We start from the raw sequence: 20,094 nt of genomic DNA, 5'->3' as shown, positions 1-20,094 counted from the left end.
CCATGAATGCTGAGGCGGTTTGGTAAAGGATATAGCTATAATCCATTGAAAAGTCAACACAAAAAACATTTACAATAAATGTTATGCACCTAATACCTATGAGAAATGATTTGATTGACTGTCTATTTTACAGGACTGTGGATGGATTCACCAAAGGCAGGGATCAAATTGTGAAAAGCAGCCTCGATTTCACTCCACCCTCTGAGTACCAACTTCCTCCACAAACTGAACCCAATCTCCGTACTCAGGAGACAGTTAAAACTACATCTTTTACAACTTCTAGCAGCAAGATGCCGGTCGACTCCCCTTCTGCTCTCCCTGATATATCTTATCTTGAAGTCTCTGTTTCTCTGCCATTATCCACTAACCTCAATGGTTGTGGTATTTTCAATAATTACCTCTTTCGGCAGGACCCCGCAACAGGGCATCTTTCTCTAGTGCCTGTGCAGGTCAAAGCTCCCGAGTCTGTCCTCGGGTTGGATATAAATCTTTCCTTGGTCCCTCAGCCTTTGCAGGGGCTAATCACAGTTCCAGAGAGCACTGATGGCTCGTTTACTGACTGTCTGAATGTGCCTGTTAGGCCTGGACCACAGGAGTATGAACCACCATCATCACATTTTAGTGGGAGCTCAGTCATTTCCGACTCCTGCTTGGAGCACAGTGTGCTTGGAGCATACAAGGTCCAAACAAATCCAAGAACACAAGGTGAGAAGCAGTCTGCTCGAACATCCAGCTCCCCAAACGTCCACCCTGCCTTAAAGGAGGTGATCGATCTGTTGAAGGGGGAGTTTTCCCTTGATGGATATTTGGACAATGGGCATGAGGACATTGCCATGGGTATGTATCTATAGATAGTTATATTTATATCTGTGGGTAGGCATTGGATTTCATAAGAATTTAAAGGATTCCGATTCCATAATTTATATTACTTTTTGGTTTGATTCCTTATCGATTCATGTTGAGTTCTGATTGGCTCCGCTTTGAGAGTCACGACCATCTCTAAGTAGCATATCAGAGACATTACTTTCTTGCACATTAATTGCATACTCTGTGGTAAATTATTTTTGCATGTTAGAGGTATTTCTCCTATTTGCTGTGATCAGTGTTGGGGTCATTATTCCAAAAAAGTAGCCTAACGTTTTGAACATATTACACAGAACACACTACGTTACTTAATTACTCCCAGGGGAAAGTCGTTTTACTACTCGTTACATTACTTTTATGTTTCTTTCTTTGGTTTGTTACCTGTTGAAGTTCAGGGTCTGGTTATGACTGAGTATTAGGGCCACATTAAGAAAAAAAATATTGTTAATCATTTTGAGAATAGAACTTAGAACTTTTTTATTGTCAATGTACAGTTGCTTGCACACTGAAATTTGGAAGCAATATCACAAAGGTGTGAAAGTAAAGAAAACAATATACAAGAAGAAGAAGAACAGACAATATAAGAACACTATGTCGAAATTTCGCAATTAAAGTCAAAAAGAGAAAAAAAAGTCAAAATGTGGAGATTGCCATTGTTGTTTCATGACAAACTGCCACCTTTGCTATACCCTTTAGAAAATGCCTTGTTTAGATGAGTTAGTGAAACAACTCTATCAGCCGCCTTGTGATATAACATACATCCTCATTATTTATATGTGCATTATGCTGCTAATGCAACTTCAGTTCAGCTCTTTGCAAGCCCCTGTATAGACAGCATGCTAATGGTAAGCAATAAAAAAAAAGTCATGTCTAGATCCACACTGCAGACTGATTGTAGCTCAAGTGCAAGTGGAAATGATAATCGGGATTGATAGGCAAGCAGACAAACAATTCCAGTGAATTGGACTACTGTGATCAATTTCTCTACAGAACCCAGGTCTCCACACTCATCCCTATCCGTGGATATTACAGTCAATTCAAAACAGATTGTAAAAGTAAGGATTATACAGCAGGGAGAAACACTGAAGTAGCTAATTTCCTTTTATCAGTCTTTTTAGACTGATAAATGGAAAAATATAATAGCACACGGTCCGGCTTCTCCACCATATGTGCAAACTTTGTAAGACTAATGCAATCATAATCATAACATTAGCTGCTGAATTATATCAATAAATAATAGAAGAATATATACAGTGCTTTATTAACAGCTAATTAACAGTCAAACAACACCCAGCTTAATTTGACAGGGTACAATTGATTCTTTGGTAGTCCAGTCATAATAAAATAAAAACCTCAACTGATTTAAATTTGGCAGATCTCTTCTTCAGAGTTTTCTCTTTGTGCACACTGGGACTTTTCCCAGGATTGGCATTACTTCTACACTCTATGGAAGTCCCCTTCTGATCACTTTGAGTAAGTCAAACTATAACCCAGAGACCAGATGCAAGTTTGTTCCACGCCAACACAGCATTCCAGTCCCAAAGTGCTTCATTGAGTTGGGAGTGCGACTGGAAGCATGCATGTTTTGTTTTGCTTTTGGACTTTGTGATCACACAGTGTAAAATGTTCCTACATTTACTTGGCAAACATGTAACACTGCTGCTTCCTTTAGTTGCCTGTATTCTGGGAATACTAGATACAATATTTGGACAGAAGTATTGGGCCACATATTTGAATTCAGGGGCTTTTTGCCACAGTTATGTAAAAATCAAGCATGTAGCCATGCAGTCGGCCTATACTTACATCTATGAAAGAATTAGTCGTTCTAAAGAGTACACTGAATTCTGCTGTTATAGGATGTCACTATTACAATTATTATTGCAAAGTGGAACAGCAAGTCAGCCAGAAAGCACCACATAAAGTTACAGAGCAGAGTGTCGCCAATTGCTGAGGGGAATAGTGCATAAAAACGCTACGCTAACTCAATAACTTTAGAGTTCTAGACCTCCTCTGGCATTACCATCAACACAAAAACTGTGTGCCAGGAACTTCATGACATAGGTTTCTATGGCTACAGTTCCTGTAGTTGTAATGTGGAGGTGGCCCACTACTTTTGCCCATATAGGGTAGACTTCAGTGTTATAAGGAATAGATGCCCCGAAGTCTAAAATTGTAATGTTCCATTAATGCCAGTTTGCATTATTATTGCACCGATTTTCTTTTTCAGACGTATTCATTTGAAAATCTGCTTTTCATTTTCCGAGGGGAGTTCATCTTCTCTTTGAGGGACCTCCAATACCAGGCGTTTGCCAGCATCGTGAAGGAGAGATTCACTGATCTCTACTGGGAAGATGACTTACTGGGCGTATTGCATTGCTTGGTGAACTGCAGCACTTCCACACTGTAAGCATTGTTTCTCTCTCTTTTTAAACAGTGGTTTTTGTTGGGGGGTTTTGTTTGCTTGTTTTTTCTCATAAAGGCAGCGCCTGTTGTGCAAGTTAATGAAGTGAGGCATAAATCAGCTAATATTAACTTTTAAATGATTTAAAGTAAAACATATCTAATAACAGCACAGTGTAGCTGTATTATAAATTGATGTTGCTTAGAAATAAAAAAAAGTCACCTTGAGATCATGTGACTAGTGTAATATGAACAAACATGGTTTCTGAATGTTAACTTGCAGATTATTCATAGATATTCATATATGCTACAAACTAGCTCGAATACAGATAATATTGCATATCATGATTTTTTTTAATGTAGTTTAATTTGAAGACATCACCTTGGCCTCTGGTAAACTCTTATAGGCATGTTTTCCAAAGTTTTAAATTAGGACCATTATGGAAATACAGACCCCATTAATTGATTTATAATAGACAGTTAGATTTCTAATTTAAGATAAAGCCATGTGGCAGGAGAAGGGAGGTAGCTTATTTACATGTGCAACGGTGCAGAGTACAAAGATGTTGGAATAAGTTATGGGATGCAGTGCTGATTAACGATGACATCTTCTCCTCTGCACGCTTTCACATTCAAAGCCAACATTAAAAAAAAACAAACCTTTTGCAAACCTCGCCAACCACATTAGCTGCTCCTATGGTAATAGCTATGCTGTAAGTTTTTCAGTACAAGTGCTATGTCAACACATTTAAAGCTCTTTCTGCATTGTTACTGATATACTGACAATTAGCCTTGGGCATCGGGTAGACTTAACTGTATGGATGAATGCATGCATATATTTAAACATAAGATAGAGACGAGCACGGAGGCGAGCCTGTCACTTCTCTCAGACGTCTTTTCATCCAGGCGTTGCTCATGCTTGTGCTCAGGGCAATATGACAGACCCTTTAATCTGCTCTGGTAGAGAGACGACACAGCTTTGCAGGGAGATAGACATGTTTTTCCTCTGGCTGTGGGCTCGTTCACAGGGCTCAGCTGTGAAGAGTTTCTCCACTGTTCCTCCACTGCTTCAGTTTCTCTGAAGGGATTGAGGGACTTGATGAAGACACGCTTCATTCTAACCCTGACAAGGACTGGAGTGGACTGTTTTGGCACAGTAATAATTGTGCGGCTCAGTTGGTGTAATTTCCAAGTGCATAATGTTACTGATAAGCTCCAAGGTGTTCAGTGGCTGCCTTGTTTCGTTCTTTGCGAGTTTTCCATTGGAGCCAGCATTCTAGTGCGTTATTGATTAAAGTAGCAAATCCCTTGTGAAGTTGAGTGCTGTATCTGTTTTGCATTGTTGACTGTTTCAGTTATTATCATCACCATGTGTGTTTTCTCTGAATTGCCTATTACCCGCTTACTTGAATGCATGTCATTGGCAATATTCCTCTAATTAGTGCTAATTGTTATTTGCTTTGAACATGCTGTGTGTTTTCTGTGCCCCGTGTAGCAGCTCTAATGATCAGCCTCCATCAAAGGCTGTGAAAAGGGCAACCGTTACCCCACCCTCGATAGCCGCTGTCAGGAGAGTGAAGAGAGAAGTTTGCCTGAGCAGCTGTCTCGATCTGAATGGAAACTTCCGCCCATCCAGTCCTGTTGCTGGGGAGTTTTGGGAAGAAACCAAGGCCCAGTCCTGTCATGCAGAAAATAGGACTGTACTCGAGGATGTCAGATTGAGTTCAGAGCAAAATCAGCACTGCATCAGTGAAGGTAGGAGAAAGATTTGGTTGCTGACCTCTATCTCTTTTTTATTGGAGAGTTCTCACGGTCGGTTATATTTTGGATCCGTTTCTGAAATGCTTAGGCTGAATTGGATGAACAAGTCAAATAAAAGTGCTCCCTCTCAGGCTCTGAGCATCACCTGTTTGAGCCCGCAGACTCAATTTAAATGAGATACATTTAAATTCAACATATAATCCGATTTAAAAAATGACACGTGAGGAAGATGGGATTGTTTAAATTACAAACCTGCTCCCATAAATAGATTAGGGATTAAGAGACATTACTGCTGCTTACAGGAAATGTTACTTGCTCAAGTACAATTAAATAAACTTGTAACTAAGTACTATTTGCAACTGCTGCATTGTAACACAGTACAACAAGCGCAGTACTTTTTTTTTTTTCTCTTCCTCTTAACTAAGTAGATGAAGGGATTTGATATTCATGCAGATTCTGTCCTGTTTTTAGATATCAAACTCCGCCCTCTCTGTGATGTTTTGGTATATTTCTATCGCCTTGGCTGCTGACTGCAGTCATGAGGGCCATTGCCGGCTGTTGGATGCTGTTCTTAAGTTTGTGGCTCATTCAGAAGGGTCCAAGGCATGCTAGCAAACTTGCAAAGACTTTTTTTTTCTTCTCCCTTTTCTCTGAAACTCATTCCCGGTCAGTGACTTTCACACAAACACACACTTGGGTCTGTTTTTGTCATTATTGAAGTATGTTAGACATGGGCTGTCTTGATTACAGACAGGCTCTGAACAGATACTTGAATTTAAAAAAAAAAAGGATAGTGACTGAACTGTGAATTGCTTTAAGGGCATCTGTTAAACAGTAAGTGCATTGTGCAGCCACGAGAGGGTTAGCAACAAACACCCTCAGCACCACCCTTGGATCTCTCCCTCTCTCCCGTCTCTCTGTTTACTTCACAAATCCAGTTTGTCTTTTTTATGCTCTCCATGTGATCCAATCCCTCTCTCTCTCTCTCTTCTGTCTTTATTTACAGTTCCAGGCGTGAACGCTGACAGTTCAGACTCGGGGGTCATGGAAGGAAGAGGTCATTCAGTGGGGGGCAGCGATGAAAGCCCCTCTGAAGCTGAGGTTCTATCAGAGAGAGAGGAAAGGCTTACAGGAGCCCACGACGAGCAGATGAGCCCAGACTGCTCCGAGGACATGGAGGACAGCGACTCTGTGGCGTCAGAGCGGCTTCTCTCCCCCGGTTTCAGAGCAGAGGGTCTGGGCCTCAGTTCGAGCCCGGACTGGGCCTTGGCCTTCTTCAGCGAAGAGTGCTTTAGTCCCGATGTGATCCAGTATGCAGGAAATCTGGGACAGCACACAGGATCGCCATGTCTGGACGTGAAAGCACAGGTGGGTAAAGCTACGATGGCCACAGCCTCTGAATCATCCGTGACCTTAACCCTGAGCGTTTGAACGAACGGGAGACGCCATAATTTATTTATCAGTTTTCATGCCGCTTACATTAAATGTGTATGTATTAAATATTATGCTATTTCAATGGATTATTCTATAAATTCATGTAAATGCAAATGTTTTATCGCTTACTTAAGGCATTTGAAAAAACAAATAAATACAGTCTTCTGTGCCCTGAGCCAAGATAAGTTAAGTCCATCAAAATATCCTCTGAAGTTAAAGTTTAAATCATTTTAGTTGTGCTGCTTGAGGTTGAAATCGAGTGCTTCTCGGTTTCATTCAGCTCCTCACCTGGTCGAGCTTTTTGATTAAGCGCGGGACTTATTTTCCTATCAGTAATGAAGTGGGGCACGGTCAGGCTTTGGGGTAAATAGGACGAGAACATGTGGGGGACTTTAGGATAATTGGCATATTATTCTCTCCAAACTGGATCTGAATATTAATATGTTGAACTTAGCCCTCAGCAGAGAAATTTATTATCATTTGCAAAAGAATATTAATGAATCATCCTTGTGTTTGAGCGCTTTGATGGCACCACTGCTCCTTCTGAAGGTTTGCGTGAAAGCTAATAAAACGTACCTTAAGAGCTGCGATGCTGCGACTTCTTACTCAGTTCACTTCAAAAGGGCTGTTCCTTTCTGTTGCCACGGTGAAGAGAGGACCAAAAAAAAAAAAAAACACTGCCCCATACACACTCTAAACGCCCGACGGCTTCTTTCAGCAAAAGGCATGTGGTGCAGTTTTAGGGCCTTTGTATGATTCTGTGTGATTTCCTTTGAACAGGAACTGCAGCAGCAGCTGGTAATTGAAACAAGGAATCTAAAGAAAACAAGAAATTTCTACCAGAAGTTGATTCAACAAGAGAGGAAAAACAAAGGTTGGGTGCTCGTTTTAAATCGCCGCAGGAGTATGAAAATGGCAAAATGCTGTGTTTCTGATACTGGGTGTAAAGACTGTGTGTGTGTATTGTACCTTTATTGTATTCCAAAGGTCCTGAGAGCAAGCCAATGCTCTTTAAACTCAAGTCACAGCTCGAGGAACTCAGGTCCAAAGTAGCCTTCTTGGATTGTGTGAAGAAATACCTCGAGGTACAGAAGCTTACCCAAAAATCTTATGCTTCATACTTAACAACCCAGTTCTTGTAAGCTTGATAGAATTTCTTTCATTTCCACAGATTCTCAGTGTGGACCAGTGGGGTTTGGAGCTTTCGTTGCTGCCCTCTTTGGCTGTCTGTGGACTCGAGTCGTTGGACCTCGAGTCCTCAGAGGACCCTTCAGTCCTGAGTTTTGGTACCAGCAAAGGGAAGAGCACTCTGCAGGCTGGATCTCCTCTGGGCCTCATGGCTTACCTCTACGCCAGGTACATTTGATTAAGGGTCGATTTTCTTTCTTTCTTTTTTTTTCTAGTCAAGTTTTAGCTCTAGTCAAGCTGTGATCCAGGTCATAGGCTCAGTTATTTAACCTTCCGTCTGCTTTTGATGTGTCCAACAAAGGGATTTTACAGAGTCAAAAGAATGAATTTACTTACAACAGGAAAAAGAACAGGAATATTTGATGTTTTACTGATGTGTCTTTTCTAAAATAAGACCTTTATTACAGCGGGTATTTTATTCGCAGGGTATTTTTTCACTACAATGCTGACTAAATGTAAGGATGTCAGCATACTACACTTACATAGTAAACTGTGTAATAGGGAGCATACTCACTAAACTTTGAGGGCTTAAAAATTTGAACTAGGTATGAAACGTTTGATCAAAAGGTGCAATTGGTTGAAATTGTCAGTGCAGTTTTTCTCTGGTTTGCATTCTGGTTGGCTGTGAAGTCACACTCCACAGTAATCAGCTGATCTCACGTCCAGCCCTCAGCTGACGGCTCAGGTGATCCCCTTTTATTACCTCTAGGTGATATTATCATAATTATCATAAAGCTTTGCTTCATTGGTTATTGGTTAATTGATTTGGGGATTTTTTCTGAGAATTTTAAGACCCTTTCTAGGCTTGCACCAAACTGTGTTTCAGCTCTCCTGACACCGTTTGCTCGTAACCCGAGGTTCTCAGCCGAAACTCTTCTGGTCGTCCCGCGGTCTCAGCTGAGGGCCGAGAGCGATGGGGCTTTTTCTATCAGGGCATGCACGCTTTGAAGCGGTCTATCTGAGGAGATCAGATTGAAGAGCTCCTTCTCATCTTTTAAATCCTTCTTACTGACGCATTTTTTAAACATTTTTTTCTTAACCTGCACTTCAAGTTACTTCCAAGTTGTCATGCTAGCCATCATTATTAATTATTTTAATTATTTTACTTTTTCTGTTCTCAAATTAATTTTCAGTTTTTGTTGTTGTGCTTTTAATTTCCTTGCACCGACAGTTTCCCCCCTACCTCGTTTGGTTTCACCTTTATCTTTCTGTTTGTTTGCTCATCCTGGTTTTTGGTAGGTGCTGTAAGAATAGTTTATTTGTTTATTTATTTTAAAATTATTTATCCATTTTGGGTAATCCAAGTGGTAAATCTTGGATGGAATATGAGTTGCTGGACATGGAAATCTAACTGTCCTTCTGACTGCTGGTCCTGATTGAAGTAGCATTTCATGTTGTCATTTCTGCATTTTTCGAGTTACCAGTTGTCTGATTGTTGTGATGATCATTTAAATGAGCGGCTATAAGATCTACAACAGCTTCTTACCTCAGTCAAATAGCATTTGGAGTATTTCTTCCACCTCTTTGTCTTTCTGCTGTCTTCTCCTGTGCTTAAGAAACCTTTAAGGCTCTAAAACATCATCCTCCCTACGTCGAACTGTTTTCCCCGTAGGAGCTCTCCTAGAGGCTGAGATTTTTTGAAGGGATCTAGCCCTAAATTCAAGGTTAAATTCTTCAAAAACATCATCATCATCAAAAACATAATTCCATGATGTCATAATTTCTCAATTTTTTTTGCAATTATGCTTTTTTTGGGGGGGGGGGGTCTTTACAATTTTACACACAAAAACAAAACAAAACAAAACAAAAAGGAGGAAAAACGAAAAACATAGAGATTAGCTATTTTTCAGATAAATTTACACATCAAGCAAGGCAGACAGTCCATCTTGGACTGGTAGGTTTTCATCACAGTCACAGCTTTTCTAATAATGCGTCATACGGGGTCAACAAAATCTTCCTGATGAATCTAAATGTTTTAGTGTCTGTGCTCAGATCTGTTGCTGTAGAAAATGGCACCAACAGTCAGGAAAAAAGGTCATGATCAATGTATTGTTTAACTTCCTCTGGCTCAAGCTGAAGAACACTTTAATTTAAAGGCATTTTTTGTCCTCAACAATTGGCTCACAGACTAGTAGCTTTTAATTTGCCTTAAAGTCAAAGTGCAGGTTCAGCTAAACACAGGAGATCTTTATAAATTCCCATTTGTTTGGCGGCTCACATGAGACCCACCACCACTGACAATGTTGTGATTTTAGTGACGTCACTGCTCCCTCACGTTGAAAGGAGTCGTTAAAGTAGCTCAGGGCACCTCGGAAGCATCTCTCCCCAGAAATGCTTTGTGAAATTTACACATCTGTGTGGGAAAAGATCCAGATGTAGGACATGTAGGGTAACTCACACATAGCGGGAAGTTGCTTCAGAGCTCCTTCAACTTCACCTCTTCTATGTTATATTTGCCAGGTTTGGACAGTTTTCAAATGTTTTTATATTCCTTCCTGTATATTATGTATCTGTTCTATATATCATGTTTCTAATAATGCCTCATGTGCTGATTTCTATTCAGTGTCTCTATGATTGTTTTAATCACAGAAATGCTGCTGTGGAGGGCTACATCCAGCAGTTCCTGTATACGTATCGTTTCTTCTGCACTCCTGAGCAGTTACTGCAGTTCATAATGAATAAATTCATCTGTGCTTTAAGGTAAAGTACAACCAGCAGCTCAGGACAACAGAGGAACAACTCTGAGCAGTGTGCAGTCCCAATTTTTCCAGTAAATGACTATTCAAAATGTGGCACATGGTGTGAAACACGTTAATGTGGGCTTTATCTCTTCTCCCATTCCAGGGAGGGACCGGATTTGACCGGAGACAGTGAAAAGGTCTTCCATCGGAGTTTGCACTTGCTTCACTTCTGGATAACAGACTGCAGAACAGTGGACTTTGCGCCTAACTCCAGCCTCGTGGACGTGTTAGAAAAGTTCCTTAATACTGAGGTAGCCAAATATGTACACGTTGTGTACAGCGCCATTCCTTTGAATGAAAAAGAAAACAATGTTCAAATATTCTCCATTAAATGCATCCACAGGTGATTCCTGTAGACAGCCAAGGGGAAGCCCTGCTTGTTGGTCTTCACAGCCCGCTGAGTATGAGTGCAGCAAGCCATCTGACAGGGAGCCTAATCAGCTTTGATGAAGTCGATGACTCTGGGTGTTTGCATTCATCTACTGAGGATCTTGGGAAAAAGGTCAATATTTACATTCTTGTTGTTGAGCCAAATTTCATCTTGATTTATTTTCCAATAAGATCAGATCCCTTAACAAGAAGTCTACCAGAAGTCTTTATTGCCCTAAACATGGCTTCCTAGATTTCTAAGCCTCTGTGTGAACTTTTCAGTGGAGGATCTCGCGAGTGGTGGAGCCCTCTGCATCTATGTCTAAAGAGAAGGCCTTCTCCATTGCTGCGGCTCTGCCCATGCCTTGTCACCGCTCCCTGATGGATGAGCTCTCCAGCGCTTGCTTGCACAATGAAGAACGACTGCCCTTCAGCCAAAATGAGTACAGTGCACAGCACATAGCCCAACAGCTCACCCTCCTGCAGCAGGTAGCGCACCATTTATGTGACTGGTACACCACCTAATGTTGTTATCATTTCAAGCCACTAGAGGGAGCCGTGTCACTAAGAATGCACCAGCTTGTCATGTTGCATCTTGTATTTGTAACTCTTGTAATGCAGGAAATGTTCCAAGGATGCCATCCAGTTCATTTCCTCAACTCCAGAATACAAGGAGTCAGGGACAAAGTCTCGACCCCGAATAAGTGAGTACAAAAGCTATAAAGCCTGCATTAGAGAGCCTCTGAAAGCCTCTGAAATAGCTTTCACAGCACCTTGGCAAACGATCAGAGGTCTCTGGCCCTCTATTATGAAAGGATTTTTAGGTGGAGAGCATTTGAATGTTTATGCAGAATCACCCACAGCTGCTCAATTATGCTGAGAAGTGTTTCCTGTGAAGGTCGCAGTGTATGATTAACATCATTTTCATACCCCATCAAACATTCAGTGACCTGTATAGAAAAACTGTTCAGCGTCCCCACTCACAGATTCACTTCATTTCTTTCTCTGCTCTTTCTTCCAGTCTTTATACAGAATATGTGTTCCATATACAAACACCTGTTTGCACAGTACATGAAGTCCAGATGACTTAATACTAAAATGATCATATGTCTATATGACTATACTGATGATTTTACTACTGTAGTTTCCATGAACACCTAGGTCTGCTCTAGGTGGTTGGTAACTACACGGTTGGTAGTTCGATAACTGGCTTTTGTAATCTTGGGCAAGAAACTGAACCCCAACTTGCTTCTGATGAGTTCATCAGAGTGTGAAAGTGTGTGAAGCACACAGACTTTGGACGAGGGAGTTGGCAGGTTAAAGACAGTTTAGTTGTGATACTGAGCTCAAACAAAACTGCCTAATCTTCATTGGCTCATTTTCCAGAATGAGCCAATGATTTGACCTTTGAGGATGTCAAAGGTCCAAAGACCTTTGACATCCTCCAGTGTCAAAGGTCTTTGGATCCACCTTGGACAATACTTTACTGCCCACAGTAGTGTCTCACCTTCAGTCTGCTTCCACCCACATTTCTACAGCTTTTCCTTTTGCTTTAGGAAAATGGGTAAATAAAAGATTAAATGACAAAAAACTTCCTGTTTTTCATATCTGCTATGGAATTTTTGTTTTACTGTCCATCCACAGCAAGAATTATTTTCTGCGAATTAACTAATTCTTCATGTTTTATAAATACAACACACTTTGAGCAATGAGCTAAAAGGACTTTTTCTGCAATTACACATTTGTGACATAAAAAACCTGGTTAGTTAAATGTTTTTACACTGACAGAAATAGGAGTTTCACTAGTGTGGCCCACTTAATATCACAGTGGGCAGTATGTTGCCCACCATGCAAAATGAGTTTGACATCCCTGAACTAGACTCTGTAAAACAGTTTAAATCACAGCTCTAAACCCACCTGTAGCAATCATTTCTGTGGGCTTTCACAACGCTTGACCTGAGCGTTCATCACAGCTAACCTTTGACTGAATGGTATGCAGGTGACTTCTTCTGCTTTTATAGTCGAACAGAGTTAAAAGAAAATCAAGATTTTAGACTTTAGTGAGTTTAAATTTATCAGAAAAACGCTGTTACTGCTTCACAAAAGACACAAACAAAGAGGAGCTATGAATAATCGTGGGCTTCACTGTATATCAAATGTAAATTGTGCTTCTCAGGCAGTTATGTCTCGTAGTGTGTGGGTGGGACGACTCTTCAGGTGACATCTAGAAAAACATGAAAGATCCAGGTGAATGCCAGATAAGCGAAGTATAATATTTTCCACAAGTGGAAGTACCATCACAGCTTCCCTGGGAAATTACAACATTTGAAAATCTAAAGATGTTCTTGGACTTTTGTTGGGCTCTTTTTTAGAGCCATAAAATCCAGTGAAGATTTTCCTACGTCTCACACTCTCCTAACAGAAATGTGTCACAGCATATTCCACCAGCAGAGGGGAGCAGTGGGCTTGCACGTGAGGGGCCAGCTTCAGACAGCTACCTTCAGCGGCTGCTCACGTACGCTGATAGTGTCACTAACTGGATCTCTGCTGAAATAGTCATCTGCGACTCTGTCAAGGTGAGAGGACCCATAACTCATGATAGTAACGGGGTCAGGTGGGAATAAAAGGGAGTCATCGCTGTCACAGCGCGGGCTTTGATTTCTCACTGGATGTGAACTCTGGTGTCAGTCACAGGCTGAAAGTAGCTTTTTTATTTAACTGTTTAATAAGCTTTTTTTTTTCTGTGTCTAACAAAAAACTGAGAAAACCAATGAGAATACATCTAGAGAACACACTAGATGTGCAGCTGTTTCAGGACTTATCCCTGCACTTTGGAACGTTTTTCACTCCGTTATGAAAAATACTCTGAGTATTTAAAAAGCACTTAAACTATCTTTGCACTTCCTCACCTCAGATTTACCTCATGCTTTCAGTTATTTGTGTTGCTTATGATTTCTATGACAGCACAACAGCTTTCATTCCTTCCCTAAAAAGCAGCTCCTGGATAAATGTGGATTCACTTCGACTGATTTAAGCTGTCCTCCTAAAGGAGCTTCAGCTCTCAGATGAACACGTTCCACACACGTTAAATCATTCTCACACCAATATCTTTTTCAAGAAAGCAGATGAGTAATAGATAAAAAAAACAGAATCCACAAAGCACTTTGACATGTAACATTTTTCATATATTGCCAGTGTACGTGTGTATTAATGCAGCTGCGTGATTTTAGCATTTTGCTTTGTCTGCCTTTTTTTTGTTTTGTTTATTTTTGTTTCTCTTGCAATCTCTCCTCTCCTGCAGAAACAAGTAGCTTTGCTGACCAAGTATCTGTGGATAGGAAAGCACTGCTACGAATCGAGGAACTTTGCCACGGCCATGCAGGTCCTCGGAGGTCTGGAGAACGTGATTGTCAGGCAATTACCGGTAAGGCTCCGTGGCGATGCTTTCCTCCTCACACAAGTTTGTGCAATAACTCGCTGCCCCTCAAGCTAAATGTTTCCCTCTACTCCGAGAGGGTTTGGATGGCGTTTAATTAGTTTCACAAATAAAAAAATTCTTATTAATCTATTCAAATAAGATGTAGGAAGAACAAACACAGCGAGGAGGAATGTGCCCCCCCACCCCCACCCTGAAAAGCAGTGATTAAAAAAAACAAAACAAAAAAAACAGAGTTGGGGAAAATAGAAGAAATTTCCATATATTCATCTGCAGGGAGGTAACGTTCACTGAGTGTTGCTATATGGAAGCTGCTGTTTTGGTAATGATTAATAAAACTACTGTTGCCTTTGCCAACAGGCTTGGAAACATCTGTCGTCCAAGGTGTGCGAGATCCTGGAGGAGCTACGAGCCGTGCAGGTGTGTGCGTGTGTGTGTGTGTGTTTGAGCATGAGCACACACGGATGGTGTTTGCAACTGAAGGCTAGGATGGCCACATATTGTGAAACTGGGCTGCAGGGCAAACAAATCAATAGAAAAACAGCTTCGAGCTACTTTCCGGGGTGTTGTGTGCTTACAGCTGGTTCTCCTTCTCCAAGTTTCCCTCAAAAAAAAAAACCTGACACATTACACAAAATGAAACACTTACCGACTTCTCTTTAGCTGTAATAGTTTGTAAGATAAATAACGTGGCTCATCGACTATGAAATGTCCAAAGGGTTGACTGTTTGTTTTTTTAATCTTCCGAGGCTCTCGCTATCACCTCTGCACTGGACTCCATCAAGTATCTTTGACTTAATTTTCTCTGCCAGTAAGAGCGTATTTATTCACTGTGTGGATGTATTGCTTCCTAATCAGGTTTTTCTGAAGAGTGATGATCTGTGTCTTATGGGAGGTGAACATACAACAAAGAAGCCCACGCTGCCCTCAGCCCACATCCTGGCTATGCACGTGCAGCAGCTGGAGATCGGAGCTTTCACTCTCACCACCGGGGCTTACAAATGGACCAAACTGAGGTACGCCTGTGTCTGATGTCACGATCGGTGACCGTGTGACCTGACGCCGTATTTATGGTATAGTGTTTATGGTACTATCTTGCTAACCTGCTCACCTTTGGATTTTTATCTTAAATAATAAAAACAGTGCCGGGTGTGAGGCATGACCACTGGACAGGACTTTCTGTCAATCTTCGACCAATAGGGTTAGGGGTTAGTGTAAATCACTAAGTTGACCTTGAAGATCTTGGTGACCTCACTTTACACCCCTATAAGGTTTTATCAGAAGTCATTCAAAACTTGTTGAGCTGTTGTGTTTAGAGACAGAATGAAACACGCTCACAGAAGCTGCCAAATAACATGAGCACCTTGGCGAAGGTAAAAATTAAAATAGTGGTGAGGTAACACTTGGCAAAACACATTAAGTGAAAGTATGCTTTTGTTACTACTGATGATAAAACGCTGCATTAATTAACTTAAATAAGGATAAATTCATGCCACATTAGACTCAAGTGGAGTTCCTTCTGTCTCATTTCATAGACGCTAATATGGAGGAATATAACAGCAAGCATGGCTAATTATGTGTACACACATTAGAAAAACACACATGCCAACACATTCTGAGCAGTCATCATGAGGACTGCTAACTAATGACTGCCAGTAACAAACGGCAAGTTGTGCCGGTCGAATATTTGTTGAAACGTGGAATCAAAGTGATGACAAGCAGCCAAAGTCCTACATGCACATAATCCTCCTCCTCATCAAGATCCCCACAAAAATATCACTGGGAATCATAAAGTGCGTGAAAAACACCTCTGTCATCATACTGCATGCTGGAATTTGCACTAATGTCAGAGTTAAAGGAGTGATGCTGTTCAAACATGCATACAGCCAGTAAAGTTAGCTTGCTACCTGTCCCTGGAGTAACCTAAAGTATGAATAGTTAGTGCCATTAACTTAAAATGAGCTCAGGCCTCATATTCTGTGAATCCATCCATGACAAAGTCAGCCAGCAGGAAGCATTTTCCTGTGTCCTTCTCCTTCGTTCCAATATGGCTGACCAGATGCTGAGGTCACAACACGTGGCGGCTGGATGGTAATGGCACAGCTGTTGAATTCGGGGTGTCGGTGAGGGTAGCGCTAGCACCAGATTGCGCCTGTGGGATGGCGTTTGATTGGAAGAAAAGGTTTCGGGCCAGATGCTGAGAGGTGACGCAGTGTAGCCAGATGCTGGGGTCACGAGCATGTCTAGCAGAGACAGCTGGTTACTGTGGACCCTGGGCTATCCCTGCTCTCTAAACCAGGTCGCAGGCAAAGCTAAGAATGCTGCTTACAAGAAAAAAAAACACCGCCTACGTATTCTTATAATGGTGTGACTGTTACTTTTTGTGTCTCCCCATTTCATGTTCTGCTCATCCTCGTACTTCCGTCACTGGTCGTAGGAGCATAGCAAAGGTTGTGAGTCAGGTCCATGCCTTCCAAGAGGCCGTGTACCCTTACAGCCCAGACCGGGACCTGCAGGGCTACCTTCGCCGCCGTATTGCCCGGTTCACCACCTCGGACATCCACCTCTTGGCCGCCAACAGCGATGCCAACTTCCAGCAGTCGAGTGAGCGCCAGACACGGAGGATCCAGGACACACTGAGGAGGGTTAAGGCCACCTTCCAGTGAGACGTGCTTTCACAGCCCGGCGTTAGAGGTCAACACCTGGATATGTACGAGCCCAAAGTGAGGCACCATGCCCAGACCACAGTGCACAGACACTCCCTGGTCCCAGACTGGAAAATATTTTCTGATATTAATTCACTGTTTGTCAAACAGTAATATAGAATCCGAGGTGAACTTAGCTCACAGCTCTGTGTATGAACAGGTTCTGCTGTTGTTCCCACATGCTTGATTTTCATGTTAGCGTTTTTTTCCTATAAACCAACAGGAGTAGTGGGTCATTTTTTCTTCCTCGGCTAATACTGACATTCTTCTTATGTAATTTAGCTGTTAAAACCTGTATGTAAGCATATCTGAACTAAAAATGGCAGCTGTACAATGCTTGTCCAACACCAAGGTCGGATTAAAAAAGTGAGTTACTGTGCGAGGGCCTAAAACACGAAAAGCCAAAGGTTCTTTATATAGCAGTGTAGTAATATGATCAATTATAAAATATTTTGAATATGCACCATTAAGCAAAATATCAGTTGATATGTGAGGAGCATTAAGGGGAACTTCCAAAATGACCTTTTTTGGCACCTTTTGGAAGTATTGAAGCATTTGTGAAGGTTTTATTTCTGCAAATATTTTTGTTTTATACAGAAGAACATTAAAAATCCTCTCACTAGTTTCCTCATACCAGTAGTTTGGTTTTCACTTAAATCTCCCGACAACTAACTGACTGTTACAGCTTCACCGATTCTTAACTCTTAATTTAGTGCCATCGTGAGGTCAACAGGTTTGTTTCATTAATACTTCAGCTCTGGATGTCACACTTATTAAGTCCCGGGGCACATACGGCATAATTTGAACTTCAATGAATAAAATTGTCACGTCATAATCGTTATTTTAAAAAAGCTTTTCCACTCTCAGTAAAGCTGTCATCATGCTTTAATTACAATTTACAGATCACAGCAGATCTATGAAGTCAAAAAAAAGCTTTTGTAACTTGTGGTTCTTTTATGATTCAAATAATTTTTCTAGATATAAAACTGCTTTTTCATTTTCTGATATATTTTTACTACAGCGGAGTTATGCTAGCACTGCATGAACACACCAGGAATACTAGTGCATTTTAATAAAAGCAGAAAGAAGAAGTCATTAATGACTTCACAGCAATTTCTATACTTCGGACTGCAGTGGAGCCTCTGGCAGGCAGGTTCTAGTTGCATGCTTGACATTTCTGCTTTTAGTTTAGAGCAGACTAATAAAACTTTGTGTTTACGTGTAACTCAAAATTTAGCAACACATTAAACTTTGAGTGTAAAATGTGGCTTGCAAACTTTAACACTAGCAGCAGTGTAATGGTGAGCATGTTGGAATGCTGACGTTAGCATTTAGCGCAAAGCACCGATGTGTTGTGGTTGTTATAAGAACTGGACGCTGGATTCAAAGACAGTTCCTGCTCAGCAGCAATTAACATGCCTGTCAGCCCATAAGACAAAAAGACAACATTTTCAGGTAAATGATGTCGTCGTGTCACTTCTTTGGGATTTTTATTGTAACCAGAACTGCTCTGGCTGCAGTGTTAATCAAACTGCCAGGACTTGGTCATAAATTCTCTTCATTATGATTTTTATTGATCTCAGCTCGGTGAATATGCCACAAAGGCGGTCTCCACAGTTTCAATCTTTTAACAGGTACAGTAAGAAAATGCTGTTGTAGTTGAGCACTCAGTGATGCCAGTGACATCAAAAAGTTTCAGAATCTCTGGAAAGCAGTGAGCACTGAGCGGGAACTTTTTCCTGTTTCAATTGACACGACATTTAATTTAGACCCTGTTAATATCATTGGAAATGCAGTTCCTCAAAATGTTCTCGGTTCCTTAGAACTTGTGGGAGATCCAAGTTCTGTTCTGAAGAGAATTCATATGGTGTTGTACACAAACATGACTGAAATAACTGTGAAAACATAATGAAAGAGAGAACTAAACACTGATTCTGCACAAATGGCAGTCACAGTGTAAAGTGAATGCGAGATTATTGAGGACTCCATTATTTCAGCTGATATTGTGCGTACACGGTGCATATTCCTAAATGATTAAAGGCCCGCGTTTCATTATATCACCACACAGCAAAACCTGCAGAGCCTGAGTAATTGCAGCAGAGGAAAGTAGTGGAGGTAAATAGGTTGCAAACTTTGAATCCAGCCATGTCAGTCATTCAAATGAAATAAAGCACGATCATTTCTTCTTTTTTTATTTCTTTTTAAAGTTCAACACAGAGGTGGTACAAGATCAAGTGGCACAGTTTGGCTCCAGTTGTCCCCAGAGAGGGAAGGCTCGCTTCAGATCCAAAAATGTGTTTCTGATTGATCACCTTATTTTTTTTTGTATAAAGAATCCTTTCTATCTATTATGAGATTTCTCTTATCCAGGATTGCAGTGGGCCCATCCACTGCTCCTTCACAGTCAGCAGATCTCAACCTAATTGAGGGGACATTGCAGTCTGATGAATTCTCCAAAACATCAAATGAGGGGATGGTTTTGGGGGGAATGGTTTTCCATCCCTCCAGTAGCTTTCCAGACACCTGAAAAATCAATGCCAAGGGCACTGAAGATATTCCTGTGACACATGGTGGGCGAACACCTTTCTAAAACACTTGATGTTGTTTTTCCTCTCGCTGGTCACAAGCCGATAGCTTCTATTTGTTTACCAATTAGGATTCGAAATAAGAATTACATGACTAGATTGATAAATTAAAATATAATAATCCCATTTAAACAGCACCATGTGTAGTAATTGCATTCATTAAGAATAGCGCGTGGTGAAATACAAAAAGACACGCTCACAGTCGTGACAAAAACTTGCCATTACCGAGCAAATGATGGAACATAATGAGATGTCGGCATGCAAAATGTTACTGGAGGAATGATGCTCAGCCTGTGTCTGCTGTCTGTTCTCGCGCTCGGTGAAACCCAGCGTGGAGATGGAATGTGACGTGCTATGACGATTTGCTTAATATGGCCAAATAAATGAGATTTTATAAACCTTCTCTTGCCAGAGCTCATTATTGTCAGACAACACCCGTGATAGATTGGCCGTATGGCAGGTTAGAGTGCTGTTGTATCAGGCAGAGAATGTGAGCTGGTGCTTGGGTTTCCCTCTTCCTGCAGTTTACAGGATTAAAATGTCATTTATAGTGTGGGGAGTTTTATTATGATGGCTACACTAAGTTTTAAGCTGGTGTAAACCTTCTGACC

The 20,094-nt window shown here is 41.1% G+C and overlaps 1 protein-coding gene across 1 annotated transcript in view; it reads left to right on the top strand.

Moving 5' to 3' along the window:
* Positions 1-19,885, top strand: part of kndc1 (kinase non-catalytic C-lobe domain containing 1) — a 41,781-nt gene extending 21,896 nt beyond the window's left edge. The window contains exons 15-31 of the mRNA XM_005462955.4: positions 134-837; positions 3,129-3,267; positions 4,760-5,019; positions 6,032-6,393; positions 7,240-7,333; positions 7,447-7,544; positions 7,631-7,815; positions 10,237-10,347; positions 10,492-10,639; positions 10,732-10,890; positions 11,040-11,246; positions 11,379-11,461; positions 13,180-13,333; positions 14,059-14,181; positions 14,554-14,613; positions 15,052-15,209; positions 16,631-19,885. Coding sequence (XP_005463012.1) covers positions 134-837; positions 3,129-3,267; positions 4,760-5,019; positions 6,032-6,393; positions 7,240-7,333; positions 7,447-7,544; positions 7,631-7,815; positions 10,237-10,347; positions 10,492-10,639; positions 10,732-10,890; positions 11,040-11,246; positions 11,379-11,461; positions 13,180-13,333; positions 14,059-14,181; positions 14,554-14,613; positions 15,052-15,209; positions 16,631-16,859 — 3,274 coding nt within the window. The 3' untranslated portion in view covers positions 16,860-19,885. The remainder of the gene's footprint in view (positions 1-133; positions 838-3,128; positions 3,268-4,759; positions 5,020-6,031; positions 6,394-7,239; positions 7,334-7,446; positions 7,545-7,630; positions 7,816-10,236; positions 10,348-10,491; positions 10,640-10,731; positions 10,891-11,039; positions 11,247-11,378; positions 11,462-13,179; positions 13,334-14,058; positions 14,182-14,553; positions 14,614-15,051; positions 15,210-16,630) is intronic.
* Positions 19,886-20,094: the final 209 nt, after the last annotated feature.

This window comes from Oreochromis niloticus, linkage group LG13, assembly GCF_001858045.2.
Source record: "Oreochromis niloticus isolate F11D_XX linkage group LG13, O_niloticus_UMD_NMBU, whole genome shotgun sequence".
NCBI lineage: Eukaryota > Metazoa > Chordata > Actinopteri > Cichliformes > Cichlidae > Oreochromis > Oreochromis niloticus.
The sequence above is the reverse complement of the archived record's forward strand: the minus strand, read 5'-3'. Positions and strand labels throughout refer to the sequence as shown.